Genomic DNA, 27666 nt, shown 5'->3' with positions numbered 1-27666 from the left:
CATTCAAACCATCTATTTCCTGTAGTAAGTCTGCCTGAAACGGTTTAAATTAAATAAAGCGATGTTGGATACCACATCAGCGAATGTAGACGCAATGGGTTTTATCTTGCTTTGACTTCAAAGGACCTTCAGGTTTGTTTTGCTTCATTAAGGTGTCGATTCCATTAGGTTTTTTGCCCGGACATTGCATAGACTCCGTTTAAGGCCATCACAACATTTATGTTTCTGCCGTGTCAACATATTTTGAAAATAGTCAGAACACTGATGCTTGAATATCGAATCCATGCTCGACATTGCCAAAACCCAAGAATGATTTTCTTGCTATCAAGGTGGTTTTAGACTGCCGGAGCCTGAATTTTAAGAAAAACAAGCATGGCGTTGTAGTCGAAAATGTTTATCAAATCCAGTTTTCTATAAGTAGAATATCTTTATTGGATATACCTTTAAGTTCATTATTGAGCCTATCAAGTATTTCTCAGTTAAGTAGACCCTTTGCCTAGAAAAGCTATAACATAAATGACTCTAAAGTATATCACTTTGACATAACAACAAATCCAATTATAGGTGGATCAATACCGAGAGCAAAACTGTTTATGTTTTCCCTGAATTGTATCCCATTGGAATTTTATCAATTACGCTGTTAAGAAGCATTAGAAACAATAATGAAAAGCTTTGCATCGATGTCTCTTATGAAAGAACATTAAAAACCATTTAGGAGTGAGCGGTAGACCCCCGGGCACAGTTTGTATGGGAGTCCTCTTGTGTCTTCTTTTTGGTTGGAATTGAATGGTGCTCAAAAATCTTAATTTACCTCAATCGTTTAATCTAAATGCTGCTTTCAGGTCAAAATTAACAAGGGACCACATCAGTCGGGGCGTTCTACGAGTGTTTTAAACTCAAACAGTAACTGCTGTACTGATTGTTTTAAATGGTCCAAATGTACCCCTGGGTGCCCGTGAATAGTTTTGCCTTGACAAAAGTTTCTTTGGCAGTTAAGTGATGATAAAGAACATTTAAATGAGCATGGGATGACTTTTTACATTTAATACCACTTCTAATGGATAAAAAAAAGATCAATATGGCATTAATGTCAGATTAATGTTTTTTCCTCATCAACTGATCATGTTATGCAATTGAATACTCGAACTGGTATTGTAACTGGGAGTTAGATAAATGGAATCAAACGGTCTCTCTACAGACCTGTACACACAGCGCGGTAATGAAAAGGCTTTGTTAAAGGCCCCGGGCAACTTACCTTTCAGGACCTATCTCATAAAAAACCTTTAGCCTGAATTCTTTTCTAAACTTTTAGACCAAATGTTTTGTCCACGTTGACACAGGACAAATAGGTTGTAGTCCAATATTAATCTAATGGAATACTGATTTGTTTTATAACATGAATGTTTGAGACCAACACTTGCTTTATTTAAGGCGACTTCTATGGATTTAACTTAAACTTAAGTAGACCAGGTTTTGGTTCTAAAAGATAAGACCAATTTTTGGGTTACATAATTGAATTGTGATGCCTGTGTTAAGCTTGATGGTTTAGCTATTAACAAATGTAATGGAAATGAGCTGCGTAGTAATCGCTGATTACGTATAAAACAGATATTTCCCCCAGTGAATTATACATAACGTGAATCTCTCAGACCAGTATTTACTTAATTTAATCTAATGGAATAATGTCCCTGTTTTACAACCTGAATGTAAAGGCCAACACTTTTTGCAACCACAAAATCTGGCGGTCGCTTGCAATCTCTTTTAAAAGCTATGGCGTATTTTGATCGGCAAGCAGTCGCAAACCGATATGAACTGTTAAACATGGCGTAGTCTGTAGCTCAACACTGAGCCCGGAGTGTTCACTGCCCTCAGGTCGTAGTGATACACAGAGGGCGTTTCGGCATTTAATACATCAGCGACATATGTATACCTGCGGTCTTTTCAATGGGGTCTCCGATGGTTCAGCCTGCCTCGGAGCAAATCAATAACCAGTTAATTCTGTGAAATCCCTTGTGCGTGTCGTGATATGGTTATTTTCATTTCAATTCCCCATGTCATACGTTCGGCCCGTGAAAGATGTGCGTACATTAAACTAACGGTACCAACAAAAAGCTTGTCACTGGGGTTGACATACGTTGGCATTCCAATTGATATAAGATGTCTTATCATTTCGTTTCGTTCAGGGGTTGTTTTTTATTAGTAATCAAACAAATATTCAAACAAAAAAAGCATGATGGTATTTTAAAAATTCTAACAATTTTCAAATTAATTCAAAATTTAGAACTCGGCTTATCAGGGCGTTCTGGCAAAGACTCATAAGTCACTAACCCTCTTGATTAATAATATGTCTTCCTAATATGGTAAACGTGTTGGAACGGCGAAACGTTTAGGCCCGTTAATGTGCCATGAATTACAGACTATGGTTCGTGCAGGCATTTGTGTTGAAAAGATAGTGACTATTCATGCATCATTAATGGCACGGCAAATGATATATGCTGGAACAAGACGTTGAAAGCGAAGACTAGTTGTGTACTTCCTCTGGGCCAAACGACCAAAAGACGACAGCATATAGGTCATTTTGGTGAAGCTTGAGTTGCAGATAAATTTTAAATATGTCTGTGATGGTGAGCTTAAGGCCATGAGTAAAGTATTTACCAATCTTGGCCACCGGCAGCAATGGGAATATATTTGTAATTAGGACATTGCCGTTTATAGATATGTCCACTTGTTAAGTGCATTTAGTCCACGGGGTCGATGGCGTTTTGATTCATCACTGCTTTTGCAGTTGTGAAATTCGTGCAGATTAGTTGACCTTCCCTCAAGGGTTATTTCTGTCCTTACTTATTGAAAGCAGTCTCATTTCCCAGCGGCCAAGAAGAATTTTTTCTTTAAAACCGAAGATCCCATGGTCACGAACCACAAATCGTGATATTCGGTGTGGCCAATGTTGTTAATTATATACCGTTGTTAATTATATTAGTGTCTTTGAAAGTGGACGACATATGCCCAGAATATAGAACGAGATTATAATTACTCCGCAGGCAGGTATTTTGGTGTAAATACACACAGGTCCAGTGTCATGAGGTTAAAATCAGTTATAATTGCTTATTGAAGTTTTGGATCACACCTATGTCCAGGGGAAATAATTAGTAATGATTTTGATGACTAGCCTTTCCCAGAATTTCGGCACTGTAGTGCAGTCCCTGCTGTTACACGCAAATCCAGACATGTATTTGGCTAGAGATTTCATGTGATTGAGTTCAAAGCCCACGTTAATACTTTAGAAGTGAAATGCACCTGAATATGCCATTTTTCCAGTTACTGAAAAAGATATACTGTTCACTTGAATTGAAACAAAGCATGGTACGAAGAAAAATGCAATAAGGTGCTTTCTCGTCGGACCTTAAATGAAATACGATTGCACCCTTCCAAATCCCCCAAAAGATGCAAGTAGCTAAATTTGCCTTAGACCACATACGCATTGAAACACTATATTAATACGGTGACGTTAATTTTTCATTGGGTACCGATTGTACTGGCGAACGTTTGGTGCCAGAATGATAAATATCTTCTTAATTCTATAATTTCTTGCTCAGTTTGATGGCCAAATTTATTATGTGACATGCACCCACAATTATTTGAATGATCGCCATGACAACATTTAGATGACGTCCAAAAAACATCCTACATGGGCTAAGTTCAATCTCCGTTTACACGCCATGTCTTTGTTTAGAATTTAGACCCTATAATATTCGATAAAGCTGACCTCTCACAGGCGCCACTGTATATAATCATTGCAGGGGATGTTCATTAAATTAATGTTTAATCAACTTAATTCCTGTGTGGTAATGATTCCTTTTACTCTGTTCTCTTGCAACGCCAGTGTATCCCCTACTTTTCGAGGCGTTAAATATGCATGTTCATTCGTCTCCATACCACATTGGTTTTGAACACCCGTCATGGATAACCTCAGTACGCTTGTTCTCAGTAACCCGTGCCTGACAGATGTGCCGACAGCTTCATATCCGGACACGATACCACCGTCCCTGGGGATTGGATCCATCAGGTGCACGGAGCACGCGAGGCCGCCGCGCCATCGTATAGTTAGCCCATGAACAAAAGGGATTGGCACAGTGCATAGGCAGCTTTTAATCAGATTAATTATCCGGTTACGCAGACACATTTGTGACAAGCTTAAAATGTTGAGAGGTCTTCATTTCTTATCAACGACATATATTTCACAGGCCCAGATATACATTTCTTTTCATATCAGTGCTTCCTAATTACAAAGCGTTGGTTTGACCTTGGACATAATAATTCGTTATTATGTCCAAGGTTTGACTTTTAAAGCAACAAGAGTTTATGGGACCATTCCCAGACCCTATCGTACTAACTGTGGATCGATCTATCTCCAAGGAAATTCTCGCTAAATTGCTATCAATTTAAGCTTCTTAGATGTCTGCCACGCCTACTGAAGCTGTTAGGGGTAATCAACTATCGTTTAGCAGCTTCAACAGGCGTGCCAGACATCTTAGCCATTTAAGCTGAAAGCAATTTAGCAAGAAACCCCTTAGAGATAGATCGATCCTGTTAGATCAATCTAGGTATGGGAACCCAGTCTAAAATTCACACGGGGTTTAATTTCTTTATTGCGTTTAAGGAGTATCTCTAACGTGTTTTGCATATGCCCGTTACACGTTTGTATCGTAATGCCCGTTTTGAGCTTGATGGGTTATTTTTATCAATTTTAGTGTTAGAATTAAATGACCCGAAAGTAATCATTACCAACTTATATAAGAGGATTTGGCCCCTCGTGAATTATGCGTAATATGTTCAATCCCACGCAATAAAATCGCTTTACAGTTAACGATTTATGTTCAGGGGATGATAGTGAGCCTTGAGTGAGTCTTTGTTTAATTTGATAAAGCAGCACGCGTACTAGTATCATGTGCCTGAATACCACTAGTCTCCTCTTCAAGTGTTATTATTCTTATTAAATTCATTCACTGTTGTGTCTGTGACAGTGCGCTCGGTATGGACACAGACACACCTTAAATGTTATATGACCGTAGCGATATACGCTTTATTTATTTGGTTATAGGAGTGTTTTTCGATGAAATGCGAGTACATTTTTTCGGTTTTTTACGTCAAACAACATACTGCCACCCTCTTGCGACATATTCCTCTAACACCTCTCGCTGACAAGTATTCTGGCATGTATCCCACGGGGTGTCAGCACATTATCTCACACATACAGAAGAATAAGAGCGCTAGAGACAGAACACCCCGAGCTGGACAGAATAACTGAATGTGTCCCCACCTCCCTGGCTATAGGTCGACAGAAGCAACAACGAACCAATCAGGGCGATTTCGCTTAATGTCTCCATCACGGTGTTAGTTGTCCAATTAAAAATCACACTTTGCCACGCCGGCCTATCGCGTGTCCAATCTTGCCTTGGCACCTTCCCAAGCATGGCGAGTCTGGCGTTATTGTATTTTACTGTTACACCACCTAGCGGCAGTCTTTATCTGCCTCCGACTAGCCTTAGTGATTACAATGTGCGCATGAAAGCAGGATGCTTTGACTGCCTGTGTCGACGTCTAAATTTCACATCCAAAAACAGAACAAAATCCGTATACATAAGAACAATGGAGTCGGTTATAATCATACTTGTAACAGGTAAGTGGCATTCCCTAAGTTTGATTACGATTAATTTATTGACCAGTAAGAAAAAATTGAAGAGATTCCTTAAGATAAAAGCAAGTGCCGATACCAGTCTCTGGTAGCAAATTAGTTTTGCAGTGCTTCAGTGATCGTATGGGATTAAGAGCCTTGTATACATATCCTTTACTTCATGGTGTTATGGGCTCAGTGAAACAGCAGACGCCTGGTAGATAATAAGGTGGCTGAAGTCTATTCAGTTATGTCGCATCGGTAAAGACGTAGATCGGCGTTATCTTGATGTTTCTATTGTGAAAGAGACGCCCTTGATAAACAAGTTAAAGGTAAGAAAAATCCTTCAAAACAGTGATGTTTTAATCTTATTATATCTATTCAAATAATATTAATTTGTCGTTTATCGGCAAAAATTTCACTTTTCTCGATAAAAGTCTTTTTAAGAATAAATGCCCTGTAAGGTATTTAAATTCTAATTACCAGTTTATTACACAACGCAAACAAAATCTGCGACATAAAACCAGTCGAATTTAGTGGCAATAGAAAAAAGTCTTTAAAAATGCATCTTCTGCAAATTTCTGGTCGTAAATTTGACCTACTTTTTCACCAGTCCGTAAGGAACAGAAAGGATCAAAAATTTTCTGTGCAAAAAGTTATCGGGAAATAATGTATCGCAACCTTTGGTATTGCTTTAAACTATACTACCTGAAACACTATGATGGCATTTGATAGGGCCTATAGTGGTAATAACCCGACAAAGTGCTCGCTTTATATTGCATCTCTAAGTACACCATGCACACATGGTGCCGAAGATGCGTCGATGCTCTGATTGCCAAAGCAGTAAATCATTTTTTAAAAGCAAAGAGCAATAATTATTGCGAACCCAAAGTGGTCGAGTGTGTCAAGTACTTTTCCACTAATAATTCCGCTCTCCGTTGCCAATAGCCTGCCCGTTGAACTAAGCTATGAACCACGACTAAGAGCATTTCTGCATGCCAGAAAGTAATCAAATAATGCCACTGCTTGTTTAAGTTCAAGTGCTGTGGGTGCGTCCATTATCACCACTGTTGTATACCCAGAGGCTTCTGGCTATTGGTTTTACTTTTTCCGTTATGGCTTGAAACTACCTGCCTGAAATATGACAAATTGATTAAAAAGTGATGTTAGAAATTATGTAGACACAAATCCAACGGATATCCTTTACACAATGTACAGAGTCCCATTGCGGATGTTCAAGGTGTCTCTAGGCTCATTTAATGTGTTAAGGGATGACCTCAAACATTACAAATAACTGGCCAATCTGTTTCTTAGGTCAAAATGCAAGTTGATGTTAATATAAAACCCATGCTTCATAATGAAAACATAGGTTATAACTAAAATATATTAGGCAACTGAACTCCTTGCCGTTACTCAAAACCATCATCGAGCACATCCGACGTCTTCCCTTCGGTCGCTAATTCTTCCCCCGTGGGAATCGACCGGCAACAAAACATGGAATGTATTTTCTGTTAATTGAAAAAGGGCAAATGAAGTGATATTGCTATCTGCTTCTGTTGAAAGTGATATATCTGTCATTCTACAGACGGTCTTTATGTAGTGCCACTATTATCGGAATGGCCCATTACACGCTACCCTGGTTGTCAGGTGTTTTCAGTGTAGCAAAGGCCTTCTTCCTATCGCAAATACTGTGATAGTGTGTCCTCTTACCCATTATTTCACCCCAGCTACAGGGTGTGTCAACTGTTTTACACCGCAACATTTACCTGATATGGTGTTTGAAATGCAGAGATGGAATGTCAGATGTACTCTTTTAAAGAAATCGTTCACCACAAACTGAATGTATTAATGGATTCAATTTATAAGTGCTCATTAAGAGAGCATGCAGATAGCAACCACTCACACACAGCAGTTACCTTTCACGCTGGCGTTTCATGCCCAAAATGTTTAAAAACAGACATGGGGCACGTGTGCTGGCTAAAATGACAAAGAATTATTGCCTTTTTTCGAGTGGTAATATCCCAATTATTGTTCACCGTATATCGAAGAAGAGAAGTTAAGATGCACAGTCAATAAGTCTCAGCTCCGAGCGCAGCCGATGACATTTAGCTGCAATCTTACAGTCTGGCACTGGCAGATAACCTGCATCGTAACATTCCCATGGAAACATACCCTTGGCGATGGAAAGTCATGTATATGAAGCAAAAAAAAAAAAAAAAAAAAAAAACTCATGTAAATTTGTACTGACATCGATGCTTTTTGGTCGCTTTGGTTTTATGCAGCCTTCTTTCATTTTCAGGATTTATCCTTGTAAAATGCAAGTCCATTTAAATAAAATTTGTTAAAGAGCAATACGCGCTATTCGTTATTGTGGCTTTTCCTTTGAGCCTTCTTCTTATTTCTATACAGTTTTGTCGAATTATATCACGGGACTGTAATGTATTTTAAAGCCTTTAAAGCTTGTCTTATTTCACGGGATCGTGAAGTACATTTGTGTATGCTGGTGACATTAACATATAAATATGGCCAAGAATGGAACGATTTGTCAGTGTCTCGTGGTATTTCACGCGAGGTGATATACTTTTATCGGGATGTCAAAATGAAAGTTGTGGTTCACCCAGTAGTCTTTTAAAAATAAAAAAAGATGTAATTATCATCATCTCTCATACTGTAGTTTACATTTAGGGACATCCCTTGCAGATTGGCATCTCGTGACAATGGTAACCACTCAACATCAGTTCATCAGATCAAGAAAGCCCTGTGACAAATCTAAAACGAAGCAACCTCCGTTTCGATCGTAAGCTTCATGCAGTGCGAGTTTTAATCACAATTGTACTGTTATCTTAGTTTTAGAAGGCTGCGTTTCCAGTTCAGCTGGGCCGCTCTGTCTTGGCACATGTCAGACCCGTTCATCACAGTGGGTCGTCCGATGTAGCAAAGGTAGAGAACCTGGCGGGTGCTCTTCTCATAACCGCCGCGACCGTAGTTGAGGTCAATCGCTAGTCAAGTAATTAGCCTTGAGTTTCTTCTGATAATAATAATTGAATGGTTAAGTTGTCATTCATTGGCCGCGATGATGAATTATTATGACATTTTGATATTACAAACTAGAAGCAGTCGGCCAGATGAAATGGGTCGTTCTTCAGTTGGATTAAACGAACGCATGAGTTAGTCAAGGACTAGTGACTACTAGCAGAAACATGAACTTAGTTCTAAATCAGAAGTTGCATTCATCTATCCTAGTACGATAACCGATTTATCTGATTGGAATATTAATTGTTTCAGCTCCGTGATCCAGAGATAGACCGCTACATGATCAGACATCTCTCTTATAACTGAGAGGTCGGTCACAGACTTGGTCCCAGATTGAGTGTGCAAAGTTCATCCTGTATTGTATCTGGCTTTGAATTAACGGGATACACTGGATATAGAATGAAATCAGAATATATGTGTTTCTATATGTGTTTCTGAATTTCGAAAACGGCGTTTAAACGCTACTAAGGCTGTGATGGGCATTATAACAAATGCCTTTTAAATTACCCATTAAGCGGTGACCAAAATGACATTCTCATAAAGATGATGGCCTGTTTGAAGCTTAAAAGATGTGGACGTTAATGCTGTGGTTTGTTGTGATCCATATTCTGTTTTTAAAAACAAAATGAAAAGTATGGCACCTAATTCGATTTTAATCATACTGTTGAAAATACTTCATCGGATCGAGAGATGAGATGGAAATCTTAAAAGGTGACAGTACTGGTAAGAACTCTGTTGTAAATCGAATGCTTCATTCAGTTATCGCCGAAATTTCCATCATCGCTTCATAGTATGACGTCCACCTAACGGGGTCCATCAATTCTTGAGACGTCACGTCAAAGTTTTCTCAATACATGTAAGCCTATTTTGCGATGAAAAAGAAGACATATGTACATGCGCTGTGCCCTACTTGCAAGACGTCCTGGTGAATCAAAGTCAAGGACACAACTGCAATTAAATTAGTTTAAGCACAATTAAAAAAGAGTAAGTTTAAGTATCTTTAAGTCTTAGACGAAGATAATATCTTATTGAGAGGTATAAGTGTCATCAATTGACCGAAATAGGAAAAAAAACATTTCAGAGACAAATTTAAGAAAGTAATCCATCAAAGTCTGTTACCACGTATTGCAATGATTCGATTATCAGTCCCTGAGATCTACATTAACTAACTCAATCGATCAGACTTGGGTGCTGGCAATCTGTAGTTCAGTTCAGCAACCACTGGAACTCAACCGGCCGCTCTACAGCATGATTTTATTACTTGCCTGGTGCCCGCAATAGGAGGTCAATTTTCCTGAAATTAAATTACGTAAAACAGACTTGGAAAACAATTCCGAGGGAAACACTCCATTCTCTCTTTTTTTCATCCCGATGCTCATGATCATCTGTTCTTAAAATTAAATTATACTTAAATTGAATGCAATTTTTATGACATAAAGTTTAATCATTGTCAATTTTGCAGGCATATTATTTTCCTGTGTCTGTATTTTTTCAATATTCATAAAAAAAATGAAAAATGCATAGAGTTTTCATACCGACAGTTAAGGAAAATGTAAACATTGTATATATAGAAAAAATATTTGATTACTTAAGGTGTGAGTTAGGTTGTCAGAAAATGCTATCTTTGGCAACTTCTTCTTGATTTTTATTGTTTCTAAATCGACGCAAAGAAGTTCAATCTTCTCCTTTGAGATTCCACTAAATGCATTTCTATCATTTAGGTGGAACAAATGATCTCTCGCAGCTGAACTCGGGACTTGTATTGGCCAAAGATGTCTAAGTGAGGTCAGGATAGCTCTGTACGGAGCAAAAAGAGCAATCAAAGATGCCTTTAGTTTTTCCAGAATCTAGAGCGATCTGACAGGCATAATGTCACAACAATCTTTTCAGCAATTTTAAACTAAGCACTACACTGTCCTTCTGGACAGCTCAACTTCGATTAGAAATGAGAAAGTTATACAGTATATAACAATGTCTCGTATTTACACTTGCAAGCGCGAGTCACTGTTTATGTTTGGCACTTCCCTGTCAATCAAATGCTGAAAAAAATCGTATTATTTATTTCATAAAATTATGTCTGTTTGTCTATATCACGTGCACGGTCTATTTAAAAAACCGGTTCTTGTTTTTTGGTGGCATAGCTTTGAAAAGCTAAGCTGATTTATCTGAAAATCTTATACTTGTAACACTTAGGCATACCAGTTTCTTCTATAACATGTGAATGGGCTATAAAACATGTTCATAATCATGCCCTACAAAACGTTGATGTCAGTGGGCTATAGAACATGGTTATATCCATTTTTCTATATATACCTTTTACATGGAATATTCATTGGTCATATAACATTTGCATGGGCATAAAAACTTACTTGTGCTATATTTCATGGGCAGATTTGGGACGAAGAAAGCCAAGATATGCAGTTACTACACTGTATCTGTACACGTTACAAGTGTATGGTGAATCAGATTAAATGTCAGTATTATCTACTTTCAGCTTAGTAGATCAACCCCCTTGATATATAACTCGGATAATGATACGAGTCCTTTCAAAATTCATCCTTTTGTTGCGTGATATTTTTGAATACTGTATAACAGGCACATAACGTAACATGACCTGCACAGGCAGACTTGGTAAGAGCTGTACTGTAGAAAGTGGGCACCCCACTCTTCGTTTCCACCATCAGCCTGATGAAACATTCTAGCCATATTAGATCTTTACCATTTAGCCATGTTATATCTTTCTGGATATTTTGTATTCCTAAAAAAAAAAACGGTTTTGAAATAGAGAATAGATTGGTTTGGTCTGTACAATTGTCAGACGATATTTCAGCAACCTGTTATTGATCAAGTGATTTCCTTTACTTTATCCGTTATTAGGGAATATGTTATGTGTTATCACAAGGTATTTTTTTCATGGCGCGTATTATGAAACCATCCATCTTTCAATTCGCATGGGCTGTCAAATTTGTGCCGTTATATCAGGTTTTCGCTGTCTTCGTTATGATTTATTTTAAATATATTTGGCCTCATAACTTGTAGAAAAAGGGAGCATAGTATCATAGCTAAAGAATTGAAAGGAGAGAGAAAGAGTATACATGTACACTGTAAGACCGGATTCGCTGAAGTCCAACTTGCGAACCCTTAAGTGTGATGACACATTTCCACGAAAATCTAGCGGAAAAGTGAATTAATCGGTTCATATGTAAAACACACCTCGCCTTTTTGATGGATCACTAAAAACGGTTTTTATTTCCTTGTCACAGGAAGAAATGTATGTTTTTTTTCGAAATATCTGGCATATCGGTGATGGCTTTAAAAATGAATGACTGCAGACTGAGCAAAATGTCAAGGGGCACGTTATCACATTTGAAGAATAAACAGTTAGAGATAAGCATATAGGTGTATAATACGAAATTTTAACTGTTTTACGGAAATTGCGGCAACAACATGGAACAGTACATGCTCAAACATTTCAAAAACTTTTTGAAGGAAAAAGAATCTTCCGCTCAGGTCCTTTGTACATACTATCACAAGTTCTTTTAAACTCAACATTCGGAAACCTTATCCAATGGCATTTACAGTAGTTTAGAAGCAATGGCCAGACAAGAAGAAAAAATAACCGCGGGGTCATACGCTAGTCGCACTGAGAGTCACACCTACGCATAAACACTAAGCAAATACGCAGGGAAGATGCGTATAAGAGCAAGATTAAAAAAGAAAAAAAAACAACGCCTTTTGTCCCCAGTCGAAACCGCTTATCTTTACTTAATTCCCGTATTCCGAGGTGTTTCGATTCCAAGATGCTTGTAATGGCCCGTTTCCTCGATTGCCACTTTTGCAATCCACGCCTATGCAATCGAGTTGTCCTCACACTCAGTTCATGCCTTCTAATATCCCATTTATTATAAATACCCCATACACTGCGGGGATATGTGGTGGCAGACCGTGTTGAAGAATTGTCGAAATGAATTAAGCACGTAATTATGTAACCAATTTAGTTAAATCGTTGTAAGCCTTTAGTTAACTCCCTCTCGTCTATCTGCCACTCTTTGGAGACTTGCAGAATAACGGTAATTGGGTTGTGTGAATGAAGATTACGTTTACCGAATAAGGTTTAGAAATAAGAATTCTCTGAAAGTCTTGGCTATATAGCCAAACATTTTATCATTAATTTTTAATACTAAGGGCAATATAGATTGCCAAGTTATCTCAAAAGTGAGAGAGGCCTTAACAGTGCAAACGAAACATATTCCTGTAAAAGGCAAAGGTTGGGTAAAATGACAGCAAATGCTGAAGAAAACACAGTATTCGCTGACGTTTTTGATTTTTTTTTTTTTTTTTTGAAAGAAAAAATCGTTCCATTTTCCGTTTGATGAAAACTTGACGACTGATCGATTTCTTTGCCTTAACCGTGGCACTGAAAAAGGAGGTGATATCCGGCTCAATGTAGATACTGTCTCATAAGGGGCTAACGTCGTTTTGACAGAAATCGGATAACTTTTGCAAAGGGATACATTGCCCTATGCCAATATTAATGACAAGTTGGTAAAAAGAAATCAGATCCTTGCTACATAAAACCTACAGATACAAAATGAGATTTAGAAAAAAATATCCCCCGATGACTGTATGTTTTCATGAAGTGTCAAAGCTTGTTTCTTCTGTATTTTCTGTAATCAATTCATTTTCGCTGAATGCCCTCCCTTGATAAAGTCATCTGAATATGGAGCTAAGTAATTGCTGCTAGCGATATGAATAATAAGGGACCCCTTAACAATTTCTAACGCTGTCTATGCCCTTTAGCAGTGTAAATTTACCGCAAAACCTGGTTGCATGACAAAATGTCCTTTGTCAATTAGATATATTGTTTTCCTCCCACTTACCAGGCTCTTTTACAATCACTCATCGGATCAAATGAAACCTGTAAAAAGTCCAATCAAATTACATAAATGCATGTGGTATGGAGCATAATTGTTTATCGTACACTATTCATTGCGTGTCATTACACTCCCGAGGGGATACTATCTTGGCTAATTGTGTAACTTAATAACTCATTCCTAATTACCTATTTCCATCAAATATCGACCGTTTATAACAGGGTAATGCTAACCAGCTACAGACTTGACATTTAATATGGAATATTTTTTTGCAAGTCATTTTTCATCAGTTTTTTCCTATTTTGCTGACTGATAAATGAAAATAAGGATTAAAATCGTGTTTTAATAATTTTAAATTATCTCTTTAATGTCATGGTGACATCAGCTCATTGGTTGAATTCGACATTGAAGCAAACAGAAATGCATTGCCTATTCTATGTCATACCACATCCATTAAAAGAGATATTTTGGATCTCCATATTTTCCAAATTATCGTCTGTAAAAGAGTTACACGCTCCACAAAGGACCCTCATGTCAGTGTTTAGTCATAGTAACGGTCGCTGTTACGCCTGGTCTCTTCTGTCTGTTACCAGCGCTCTCAAGCGGCAAGGCATTCCTTGGGATAGGTTTTTAGAGTTCAATCTGGAATATTATTCCAGGCATCGGTCCAAAATTGTCCAATTTGGTCCAGTTTCGATTTAGGGCATGTAGGCAGTTGATTCGGCGAGTAATGGCTTACCCACATATTGTCTATGCGGTTCAAATGTAGCGATTTTGATGACCAGGGTAGCTGCTCATTCCCTTGGTTCTGTAAGTTATTTGCTATTAAAAGTGCTCTGTGTGAACCGGCAATCTCACCGTGCAACCTAAAATTGTTCCTAAGGTGCCCCCTATCAAGTGATAGTCAAGTGATTCCCAGATTATTCCTTTATTTGATCTGGTTAAGGTTTTCGTCAATGACTACCATTGGTGTTTTGGCACCAATGTGGTATCCACTCCAAATACTGACGCTGTCAATGACCCGTGTCACTTCAGACGCGGCACATGCTTCGTCGTAGGCCTCTTCTGGATGTCTGTAAACTCTGTTTTGACTAGTTGGGCGGCACAGGTGAAATCTGACCTCAATAAAGAAAGCCACGTGGTTTCAGTGTTCTACCCAGAAACGGTCATGGCCCCCAATTCATTAGAGAAACAGACGACGATGTTTTGCTGTTTACAGTGGGTACCTCGGAGGTTGTCTGGTATTCTAACCTGCTAAAACCAGTTTGGTGTTCGTTAAGGGCCTTGAAAAACACATTTTGGTGGTAATTTGCCCTTTGTTCTGAACGGACTGGGTGGCTTTTGTTAAGTTGCAGCAGCATATCCCGAAAGACAGTGCGTCCTGTTCCCCTGAGGTAAGATTTCGATGCATTGGGTGTGACATCTGTGTATGTACATCAGTCTGGGCATTACTCTATAAAACTGTGTGGACCGTTCCGTTTGGCGCTTTAATCTGTCTGGTAATGTCTATCTTTATTGCACCATTCTGCCACAAATTAACAAATTTGTAAAGCACTACTTAGTTCATTTTAAGCACTTCAAAACTGACCGCTTGCATGCAAAATTTCAAATTCTTCTATGCAGTAGTTGCCGACATACGGATACTTTTTTGACAGAACCAAGCTTTGCCTAAGCCAAGCAGTGACCAGCCCAAAGGAACACCACCCAATTAAATCACCGCATATTACACAATGTAGCAGCTCAACAGACATGGAAGTCAGTTAATTGGTAGCGACACACCTGACTACACACTTCTCCATTCACAAATCATATATAGGATAGGAGTTTTTTGAAAAAAGAACGGATTTTTACCTAGGCATACCTTCGAAACTGAAATATTCCATATTAAATTTCAAGTCTGTATATACTGCGGAGTCAAGGCAGCTTTTACCTGTACCCCTCATGTACACCATTCCAAACACACACTGGCGCAGGAGACTAAAACCACCAGCTCCCTGGCTGCAGATCTTCCTCTTTGAATTTGTAACATTCTTATAATGCCGCGTGTTGACAAGTTTCGGTAGCACTGTGCTCTACTTGATGCTTTCTGTTTCGACTTAAGTTTTTTTTTTTGTCACTTGGATCATGCCCAGTTTTGAATATTAGTACGTATGGGTTTTTGAAAGGACGTCTCAGTTTTTTCTTTCTCTTTTCAAAATGCTCGAATCCGAAATTCTACAGTATTTGACCTTTTTAACAACGTATTTGGAGTGTACTGAGTAATTTACTGAACCTTCTTCGTCTCAAAATGAAACGTAGTTTATGTTAAAATCTTCTAACCAACATGATAGACGACTAGAGTTATTATATCAAGCATTTGAGCACCTTGAGTTTTTTTTCACAGAACTAATCACAATACAAATTTGGCTGGATTATTGCAAGGATTTCCATAACTTCTGCTTATAAGTGAGGTACTCGGGTATCAGCCATTCTTATTCATTGTATTGTAAGAACGTGTTAATTTTTGTAAGACGAACACTTGCGCCCCGTATCAATTAGACGTCATTGGCATAGTCGCAGTAAAGCCCACGGCTTCGTGCACAGAATGTAATTTGTGTGTCTGGCAGCTACGCTTAAATCTTGACAGAGAACGCCCAGCGTTTTTGTGAAATTACAATTGAAGTCAATGTCCTGATTGCACTGCGTGCACATACGTTGAAGTTCCAGTAACTCCACAAATGTTGAGTTCATATGTTCTGACCAGCCTCTTATAACAGTTAAAAATACACTTTTTTCGTGCACACTGTTCATATAAGTCAAATGTCATTCAATTTACTATTACTTTTACAACTCTTTGGTAAAATATCCTTGTTTCAAAAGTTATATCTGTTGTAATTTATCAACATAATGATTTCCTAATGCGAGAGCCCACTCGTTTAACGATTTAGTAGACAGCGTCATTGACATACGCACTTTTCTATTACAAATTATTGATAAAGTTTCATCCTTAATTACGAGATGAAAGATAAATGTTAGGACGCGTGTCGGCTGGCTTATCTTCAATGAATGAATATATTTCGTTGATGTCAATGCTTCTTTAATATTTCATAAATTCTTCGGATAGGCCTCATTCGTGTGCTCTAATGTGACATCTTTTCCAGTAATGGCCACTAATGCCTTCTCATACGACTGAGATGAGAACGGTATTTGAAACGTTTATGGTGTGATTTAGAGTTAAGAATGAATTTATTGTGAGGTTGATGGATAAGTCCGCGTTCATTTTCAGACACAGGTCTTAAAACTCGGCCTTTACTCGGGCATGAATCGAGTCATCATGAACTATTTACAGTCACGTCAAAGAGTATTGGTCTTTTCAAAAGCGAAAACGAACTCCTTTATGACGTCGTAATGATTTCACGTGGACATCATTTAATTAAAGTTGTCACATAGGCACATTAGCCGTTCATTATTAAACAAAGAGAGGAAAGTTTTGGCATATTTTCAAAAACAAATATTTTATTATGAAAAACTTAAACCAAGTTCTAAGTATTTAGTTCATGGATTATGTACATGGATGCTTCCATAGTTGGACTACCGCTTATATGCCAAGGTTATACAAATGCTGCCGTACAATGGTTCATTCTTGATGCTGTCGTCTTGTGGTAGCCAACCTAGGCTTAATAACTCCTTACCCATCTCAACTGAAAAACCAATTGCAACCTATGTGAAACGTACTTAGTATGCTCTGTCGAAATACTACCAGATGTGTCACGATGATCGATGATGTGTTTGTCGATATTTGGGCAATATTTATTACAATCAATTTTCTTCATCTTGTGTAATGCTATTGATAGGGGACAATTAATGACAAGCTGTGTAATAAAAACTACTGAATAGGCTGTAACTGGAAGGGTATACAAGTAATCATGCCTACAGGGCGGATGTAACGCCAAAAAGCCACAAATTGGAAACACTCAATACAAAACGTGTTGCCCAATCAATGCAATTTCCGATTTGATATTGTGAAGCGAAATTCCGAAAAAATGCAATAACCCTAAGGAAGCATTTGAGTTACTTAATTGAAAAAAGCAATTTGACTTAAAGGGGCTTCATTTTAGACAGAGCGTGAAACGGATTGATCTGTTTGTGCATATATTTCATGGAGCCTCTCAAATTGGAGCTGGCGGTGTTGCCAATCCCCATGTTGATAAGACGGCAGTTTGTACTTGTATGGTTCTTCATAAAAGCAAAATAAATAAATTGATAAATAAATAAATATGCAAGCGTTAAAACCCTAAGGAGATCCCACGTCAAATAAAATCTGGAAAATTTCAGGTGCTATTTTGCCATTTTGCGATTTGAAATGGCACCTGTTTCGGGTTTAGTGCATACTGTTGGATGAGCACTTAATATTATAAAATAACATTGAAAAAAAAACAATAAAGGTTTTATGTAGATTTATGGCAGAGGCATGTGGATTAGGGGAAGACAAGATGCATGTTTGATAGCTTATTTATTTACATTGTAAACAGTATTGTAGGGCTCCCCGAGGCCACGTTTTCTAAATAAATAAATAAATAAATAAATAAATAAATAAATAAATAAATAAATAATTATTTTCATGCCCACTTCAGAAGAACCGATTTGCTATACGCATACATGTGACATTCTAGGTTTAAGTAAATGTGCAAGATGATTACATAAGAGTCTCCTTTCCTTATGGAGCAAGATACAGATACAGTGAGCTTGTAAGCATTTGCTCACTTAAACGGTATTGCCTCTAGTAATATACGGGAGAATATACTTTGACGAGAATATTTCTGTTCCTTGGGGCAAACCGAAGAAATTCTGTCGTGCCGAACTTTTTTTGTTGATAATTGGCTGGAATGTATCACTATCTGTCAATTGATCTATTTAAATGCACTTGAAATGGTATGTCGTCTAACAATAATCGTAATGAAAACTATTGAATACAACACGTCTGTGAGATATTGCGGCTTGAAATGCTTCACGGAATAACTTTCCTGCAGGGAACGTATGACAGCAAATAGACCTAATGGACACGTTCAATAGAAAAAAACCCACACGTTATACAATCAATGCAATTTCCTCCTTACACTGCTATTTTTAAGGGAAAATCAGAGGGTATCCGTTAAAAAACGCTCGACGCCCAAAGCATAATTAGCGGCTATTTATGTCTATCGTCTCCCAACAAAACATTTTTCAAAACATTCTCTTTCCCTGTGTATCCGCACTCCACTGTGTATCCCACTGGTATTCATATGGTCTACTGCACAAGGGGATAACATAACCAATGCCTGGCCTTTCCCCTTTGGGTATAAACGATTAAGGTCTTGAGAGACAAGTTAATTAAGACGGATCTACGACACCCAACTTGCTATTACGCCGGGATATCGATTTTGTCGCCACGTCTCAAACAAACAGTGACGCAATTAAGTATGGCAGTGATCGAATGTCACCTGTTTATAGTTGTTAATCAGGTTCATTAGGCTTTCTTCTTTCTCTTTTTAATGGGGCATTTTGTCACAGTTTTGATAGCAGTGTGAGTTATACATAAGGTAGCATGCGCATGGGTCTCAAAATGCGTAGCAAGAACTTATTTACTTGAATGATTACCATCAATTCCCTCTTGGTGTGGTTAATCTAATTATCATGAGTTAATTTTCAAAAATATATGTCCCAAGAAAATATGTCAGATTAAAGTAAAATCAACAAGGTGTTTCTCAACACCTCAAGTAAAATACCATGTTGAAAGTCAATGTATAACCATTGTAATCCAACCTCTCATGGATATATTAATCTGATTTAGACCTAAATCACACAATTGGTTTGCAACAATTTGATTACCACTGTAAAAAAATATTTCGTTCCGGCTCAAAAATAATCCTTTTTGATTACGTATTTTTTTAAAAATAAATCAGATACCATGGGCGCTCAGCTGAAGCAAGTATGGGTGTGGATTTGGCTGATTGTTGCCCCAGTGTGAGGCCTTACTCTGCTTCTTAATCGCCAAAGGTACAGCCTCGAATCAATTAGCATTTGCGAGAACATTTTTTCTAGTTTATTGTTGGGTTTATTTATTGATTTCTTATTATTTAATTATAAATTTAATGACCCTACACTCATGAAACATCCTTTGACACTTTATGTCTAATTGAAAATGCAGGTTTACAAAGGATAGGAAAAAATCACCATCATAATCCACTTAGGTTAATGTCCATTGAAGTCGTGAACAAAAATTCAATGCTTCATGGTACTCTAAATGAAACCAGTATCTAAAATGTAAAAAAATGCAGATTTTTTTCTTTCACCCCAAAGTGAGGCCCCTTTGAGCTCGTGTAGAAGGGTTGGACCAAAACGAAATATCATTGTGAGGAGAGAATACATACATACATATCAATGACGTCTTTGGTCCATACTTAAACCTCGTCGCACTCAAAAACTATTTTCACCAGCTGAAGTCCAGACATCGTCGTCAAGGTCATCAAGCGGGCGGGTATAACAGTTAGATACCCAGGTCATGTCTACAGGGCATTGCCGTCCTCGTCCTAGAAATAATCAGAATGACCAGGGATTGAAGATAGTAGCCCGGCTGACGAATCGTATTAACGTTTGCATTTCCCTAGGGACGCTCTCTTTTTTGCTTCTGTAAAAGCGGCCACGGTTGGACAGTCTCTTAACATCAGAGTAGGGAAGTAGCATGTTATTCTTTATTGACAAGTTTGTCATGTATTATGTCATTCACTCTGATGGTGGCATCATCAAAGTACCCGTTGTGCATGTATCTGGCAGATACTTTCCGAGGGGTTATAGTGGTATCCACTGCAAGGTACGATATGCACAGATCTTCTGTAATACAACAATTAGATTGAACTACATATGTAACTGTCACTTTGCCAACTGACTTCTTTGTGTCTAACAAATTAGCCGTAGGATGCTTAATGTCTCTATAAACTTGGTTAAAAAATGGATACCACCGAAGTCCATGTATACACATGAAGCAGCTTTGAACTAAACTAAACTTTTACCAAGGGGGGATTAACTGTAATTTCGTTCTGTCGAATCCAGCGCGTTCATGTATAATCATTCACTGATTGGCCATTTAAGGTCACCAAACTTTTCTTGTATTTTGGCTTAAAAAGTAGCTACAGGGTCCGAAAACTCTGGGCATGTGTACATAGGCCTACGGAATGAATTTAGTCTGTATGGGCAATTGTTACCATACTTATATTGACACGATGTTTTATTCAGGCAGGGAGCTTTTAATTAAATGCATAATGTATGGTTGAATTGCTTTTGTCATAGGTACTTTGACAACTGTTGAATGATAAACGCAAGGCTGACATTTCTTGATAGCTAGGTACAGTAATCAACCCGTGCAGTGAAAACATAAACAAAGCCCATTTTTGCTCCCATTGACGAACCTTACCTCACGCTCGTTGCTTCAAAACAGTTGTGGGTATCCAACAGGATCCAAATCCAGGATAAGGCAACGAGCGTGACTTCTGACACCTGAGATCTTTTAAAAAGAATGAGTGCTATGCTTATGATATCCTCCTGGTGTCATTCAGTGAAGCTGATTGCTGTCAGCGAGAGTCCTTGCGGAGTTGGGTCGATCCACGTAGACCGATGGCATCTATTGGAAAGGGACCTATGTGGTACTTGAGGCATCTTTGAAATGAGTCATCACAGAATGTTTTCAAGACCCTTTTCCGTCTTATGTGGTCGAGGTAATTGCTCGTCATGCGAAGATTGCGGTTACTTACTTCCGAATATTTACATCGTAGTGATATAATTGAATTACCGGTTCTGACGTCATATCTGGTGCGGTGAAGAAAACAATTTTGAAGTGTCGACCGCTGCTTTCTTTTTTTCCATAAGAATGATCAGAAGAGATCTAATGGCTGATTAAATTATTATGGTAACTTTTGTATATTCTTTGGAAATCGCCAAAATTTGTAGAAACATCCGGTGTTATCTAGTTCTGGATGCGATTCAACTTTGATATTACATAACTTTGGTATGTCAAAAGATCGAAGAAACCAGGTCCTCTGGGGTATTACTAACAAACCATATGTGGAGATATCTCATGGGATGCTTCTGCATCAAAGCGTATAAAAACCAAATGTTTCGAAATTGCATACATCAGGTCTGCTAGAACGACGGGCGAAGGAGGGCTTTATTTTTCTCGGGATCAAGGTGTTTCCAGTGACAACAAAAATAATGACAACAAGAGGGCGTGGTGGGCACCAACAGCTCTGTACAGGTTCTGTACTGTTTCTCGTTCTTTCAGTCCTGCTAACCTCAGAGGCTTCCGATGAGTGCACGCCAGAAAACGTGGCGCGATGCTTGACCCCATTCATAAATGCCACTGAAGAAATGGGTTACGCCATCTCCACGACAAATTTGGGAAGTAAAGAGAAGATGGCCGCAGTGTGCAGGTACGTCTAGGTGGTGTTTAATGTGGTACAATGCATTTATTCATTAAACAGCAATACCCCAAGTACAGTACATGGTGCCCAGGAAACAAAGAACGTTATTATAACGTTATCATTACGTTTATTTAACCAACAAACGTTTATGGTAACGTTATGAATAGAAGTATATATATTGATGCACCTTGAAAAATGTACATTATATAGTTGTAAAATACAATCCGAGCTTTCGGTCCCTGGGCCTTCTTCGGGGATTATGAACAAAAAATGAAAAAAAAAAAAAAAAACAACAAACTCCTCGGATTGTATTTTACAACTATAACGTAGATCTTTCAAGGTGCATCAATATATATACTTCTATTTTTATCAAGATCTATACGGTGAATTAACATGAATCCTCATGGTAACGTTATGGTAACGTTAACAACGTTCCGTGTTTTCTGGGGTATAAATGCACATGACTGCATCAACGGATTTTCAGCGCAAAGGACATTTTACATAAAAATATAACAGGTAAATTATTTGTGTCAAAATGATTCTACTTTGTATAATGGGTGTGCATGTTTTATAATTATAAGCATATAAAATACTAAAACTACATGTAAATGTAGTTGTCGGGAAACCATCGATGCTTTAAATATTAAATGGAAGTGATTACTATGCATTCGAGCACGCCAAGAGAAATTTTGATCCAAAATGCAGTAATGTTTGCTGAAAATATTTTAATTGGGCGAAGGAAATTAAAATTTGACATATTGCTTCCGTGGAAAAAATCACAAACAATTTCCATTCCAATTTCCGTCCCACAGAGGAAAAAAATTACCGACGGTTTCCTTAATGTGGGTTTCACTTGCTGGCAGTCCCTGGAGATGGCTCTTCTTCGGCCTTAATGTACGAGAATGGTATAAGGAGACTGCATAAATGTAAGACAAATGGTTCCACGCGAATAACGCCAGATGTTGTTTACTTATACGAGAGAAATGCAGAAACCGTCATCTTATTGTATTCATTTTGAAAGTATTATTTCATTTGCAAATATTTTGGTAAACATAATTTTATTACACATGTGAAAAATGCTAAATCGTTTTGTTGTGCTTCAATATTTTGAAACTCTTGCAATAATGGTTTTTAAGTTTTTAGATTTGTTTTTATCAAGCGGGCAACAGCAACCATAAACCTGAAGTCCCTTGTGTAAGCGAAATTTATGACCTACAACAACAAGGGTGTCATTGTACTTAACCATGACGACCTCATGCTTGGAGTTTTTACTTTAGCAAAACCAAGCACTGGAAGCAAAAGGAAATAATTATAATTCCCTACAAGCTTGTTGCATCGTCTTGGCAACAAAAGGACAAAATGTAGACAAGAGTGCCAAATAGGCATGTGGCTGAGTGCGCGTAGCCCTCTTGCGTATAGTGCTGTTTTTGTTCTTAACGGCCTTTTTTTGTTTCGTTGTAGGGAGTATGGGACCATGCAGGCCTGTCTACTGCCAGTTCGACCGAAATGTGTCGACGCGAAAAAAATGTTCTTAAAATCAGTCGAAGTCCTAGAGAGCTACACGGGCTATTTGTGCAGTGAAAGTGGTTTTGACAGTGAGTGGATAAAATCCGTTTCAAGCCTGTTGCCAGCAGTGTGGCTAGAGGGGTTTGAAAGAAAGCCTGTTTGGCCAGAAAAGGTCCACTCTGAATCAAATTCGATTTGTGCCATTTCTCAAATTGGATCAGCTAATGGGGACAAAGGTCCCTCTTTTCAGGAAAAGAATTCCCCTTATGAAATTGCTGGCTACAGGTGGTTTTACCATTAAGATGGATTGTCATTTTTTTCCGGTGTGACAAGAATGGTAGACTCCTAGGAACCTTGTCCCCTGTCCCATTTACTTTGTACAGTAATTAACGTTGTTTTATCCTGTTTACTTACCAGTATACTTACGGCTTACCCTAATCTGTTCTTAATCATTTTGGACACAGAGTTTCCATTCCAAGGACTACCATTACTGTCACATCAGTTTTTTATGCCAGTGTCATGAACATTTTGTAATTTCAGTAAGTGTACATGTAGCGTTTCAGTGACTTTACCCGTTCATTCAAATGGTGATTTAGCTATCAGACCTCGTAACAAGAATTTTTAACCACGATTTTGTAAGCATCCCAAAGTTCAGTACATTTTGTAAACAAATTAAAAAATCGCCAATTATTCTTTCTTGTTGAAGAAGGTTTGCTATACGTAAAGGTATATGTGTTTTAGACATAGCAGTAGGATGGTCGAAGGCAATTGCGGTACTGTCATGAGATCCCGGTACATTCTCATTTCATTCTATTAATGCTCCCACACATAAAAACGGAGCTCCTTGTTTGGTTTCCCAGCATCCTAACCAAAAGATTTTTGAAGTGAGATGATTTAAAAACCTGGATTATTAAGTTTATCAGATAATATGTCCGCGCCCTCCATCTTCAAAGATTCTTTAACGTTGATCACCATGAAAAACGACCTGTAATATGGGCCCTAAGCTGCCAAAATGGACGCTCCTTATTGATTTAGTGACTCAGCTATTTTAGCGCAGTCATCAAGCAGGTGGGTGAGCAAATTGCGGTCTAATCCGCTGGCACATTCTCCTTTCAGCCTACAACAGGAACCACGAGTGTTTAAACAGCGAAGAGATCAAACCCTCAATAGAGAGGTGTGAAAATACGTTTCAAGAGAGAAGGCGGGAGTACGCTGGCAGGGCCGTATATCAGTCTGGTAAAACACGACTACGGAATCTTTGCAAGTACGTACATGTATCTCTATCTTTCTCTCTCTTTCTTTCTCTCGCTGATAGTTCTAGATTTGTCTCCGGTGGAATAAAAGTTAAGCATTTGTTAAATTATACTACTGTTCTATTCCCATCATTCACTAAAGTATTTGTTCCTGTAACAACAGGCGTTTATCTCAAGCTTTCACTGAGTAAGAAATGTCTTTCTAGTTTTGTCGAGTTTTGATAGGGTAAAGTTTCTACAGTTATCTCTAGAACACTGTCCATCCCTCAGAATATATACCATCTCATATCAGGAACTTTTCTAAAATATAGTATACAAAATTTAAGTATGCCATACAATTATTTTGTAATAGATTTGTATTTCTACTTCTGTCAAGATCCGTCCATACCCCCAACATGGTATTGATACTCATAAAGTCACCTTTTGCGGCTCCACGACTTTTGTAGTTTCATGTTATTCAAAACTTAAAAGTTTAAAACTCTGACATTTTGATTTCAACTTCAATTCACTACAATAATTCGATTTTTTTCTCCACTTTTCAGAATGATGAAGGATATGTTAACGTGTACGGCGAATGCACACAGCATATGCGGTGAAGAGGCGGTAGATTTATTAAACGTAATTAACAACCAGAGTTTAAAAGAAATATTTGAAGGCCAAGGAATCCCGTGTCATATTAAAAGAAAGAATCACAAGAAAAGTAGCACAGCACCCAATGTCGGGAAACAACTGGAGTATAAATCTGGCATAGAATCGTTACAATCTTATAGATTTGATAGAATGGTTGCACTCAGCATGTGTTTCTTTTATCAAATATTGACGTCGTCTTAGCTCCCTGTAAAAAATACCTAGATTAAAACATCTTGATTGATCCTGATGCAAAGCCGCCCTTTGCCATTTCTGTGAGGTTTTTGAAAATAACGATTTCTGAAAATAAGCGGTTTTCGCGCTGTTAACAGTGATATTTTACAGTAGTTGCCAGGTGACGTCGACTTACCTATTTCGGATCTAAAGTAACCCGAATGTTAGAATACCTGTGCGTGGAGGGTATTAATTTTTGCAACTTTTGCAGGAACATATGGAATGACAAAGAGAGCCCTAAAACTTGTTCCTTTTGAGTAGCCCTGTAAGATCCTTTTGAAGGGAGGGGGGTCTGTTTTAGTTCTGTTATTGGACGTTTTACCAGATTACGAATCGGTCCATCATCCAAAGCAATTTGATTTCAAACAGCCCTTTAAAATGAGTATATTTGTAGAAGGGCTTGTACTGTGAATGAAAAACTTAGGTTTAATTTAGTAATAAATGTAGGTCTTCAGTGAGCAGGTGTATGAAAAGGCCAGTAATGAAGGGAATAGAAGCAGGTGGGGTGGGGGAGAAGTCTTTTGACCCTACAAAGGAAACTCTTGAAAATCAGTGAAACATTAGGTACAGTATAAGACTTAAGCACGAAAGGTTTTGCTGATTTATTTGGCATCCAGTATGCCAGCCACAATGTACATAAAATCACGTCATAAATGTTAGATAAAATCATTGCATTCCTCGATAGGTATATGAACTATTGTACATGCATGTATCAGTCAACCGAATATTAAGTCCACTCAATTCAGCTTTACACAGAGCCTTGTAGTTTTAATACCACATAATTCTCTGCCGGAATGTTCAAGATCTTTGGTGTTGACCATCTGTGGTTTCAGTGTCCGTACGTGAACAGATTGTGTGAAGATGTTAAATCTGAATATAGCGTCCTCCATAACGATGTGTGTGCTCACAGAAAAACATGAAATGATGTTGTCGCGTCAGTAGTAATATTCATCACACATTTTATTCAAAATTTATATTGTACAAGTAGATAATGTTACATGTGAAATGTGACTGAAATAAAGCATTTGTAATCATGTCAAAAGGCCTATAAGGGCAAATTTTCACAAACGGCTTCTGAAGTTTTTAATTTATTTTTCTTTCAATTTAATTCATCAATTCACTTATTCAGTTCTTCCATTATTATTATTATTATTATTTAACAAATATACGTTTGGTCCGGAAGCCCTTCCAGTAGATATAGGCATGTATTTTCACCACCACTGACAATCCTTCCAATCTACAGAGAAAAAATAAATCCAAAAAAGAATTTATTCGAAAAGATAATCAGTGCCACATTTGGCTGTCTACACTGTTATGATGTCAACACTATTAAACAACTTTGCTAGACCAATAAACAAATATAAGATTTGTCCCAAGGTACTTGCGCTGTCTGGTTTCCTATGCTGTACCATGGCGGGGTGTCACTGACGGCCCGTCCCATCCCGCAACTCAGGCTGAGTGACGCAATAAGCCTAATCTTGCAGTAATTATTGAAGTGCGGTATTTGTCTAGGGAGTAATCTCGTAGTCATTGTTATCAGTCACTGTTGTTTAAAATGATATGTAGGCTTTGTTGGTTACAACGACACGTGAATAATTTAGATTCATGATTTCAAGATCCTGACTTTTTTCACTAAATGCTGACAGTTACTCCATACAAAAGACGAGATACAAGATAGAGATATGGGTTAGCATTTAAAGTAAACTGTGCTGCTTGAGTTAAACCCTATACACTATGCACAAAGGAAAAGAGGGCAGAAGTGGGCACAATTAAAAAATCACGTGTCGAACTATAAAAATCAGGACTGCTAACACGAGAATCCGACACAAAATGTATATGTATGATCTTTCAATTCATTCGGATCAGAAGGAATGAAAACTTTGTAAAGAGATGGAGTTGGATAAAAAAAATATACATATATACATAAAAATATACATATGTATATGGTACATATATAACGACGGCCAGGAAGGTGGGAGGGGCATTCTTCTCACGGTACTACCCGCTTCTTGCAAGTTGTATTCACATCTACG

General features: G+C 37.9%; 1 protein-coding gene across 1 annotated transcript; it reads left to right on the top strand.

Annotated features, from left to right (window-relative positions):
• The first annotated feature begins 5220 nt into the window (after nt 1-5220).
• Nucleotides 5221-26450, top strand: LOC106178731 (uncharacterized). Its single transcript, XM_013562032.2, has 5 exons — nt 5221-5680; nt 21875-22022; nt 23475-23608; nt 24636-24783; nt 25315-26450. The coding sequence occupies exons 1-5, from the start codon at nt 5473-5475 to the stop codon at nt 25601-25603; spliced, it is 927 nt and encodes a 308-aa protein (XP_013417486.2). The 5' UTR covers nt 5221-5472; the 3' UTR covers nt 25604-26450.
• The last annotated feature ends 1216 nt before the right edge of the window (nt 26451-27666 follow it).

This window comes from Lingula anatina, chromosome 3, assembly GCF_051362555.1.
Source record: "Lingula anatina isolate TDL-2025a chromosome 3, LinAna3.0, whole genome shotgun sequence".
NCBI classification, from domain to species: Eukaryota; Metazoa; Brachiopoda; class Lingulata; order Lingulida; family Lingulidae; genus Lingula; species Lingula anatina.
Note: the sequence above shows the minus strand (reverse complement) of the source record. Positions and strands in the feature narration are given on the sequence as shown.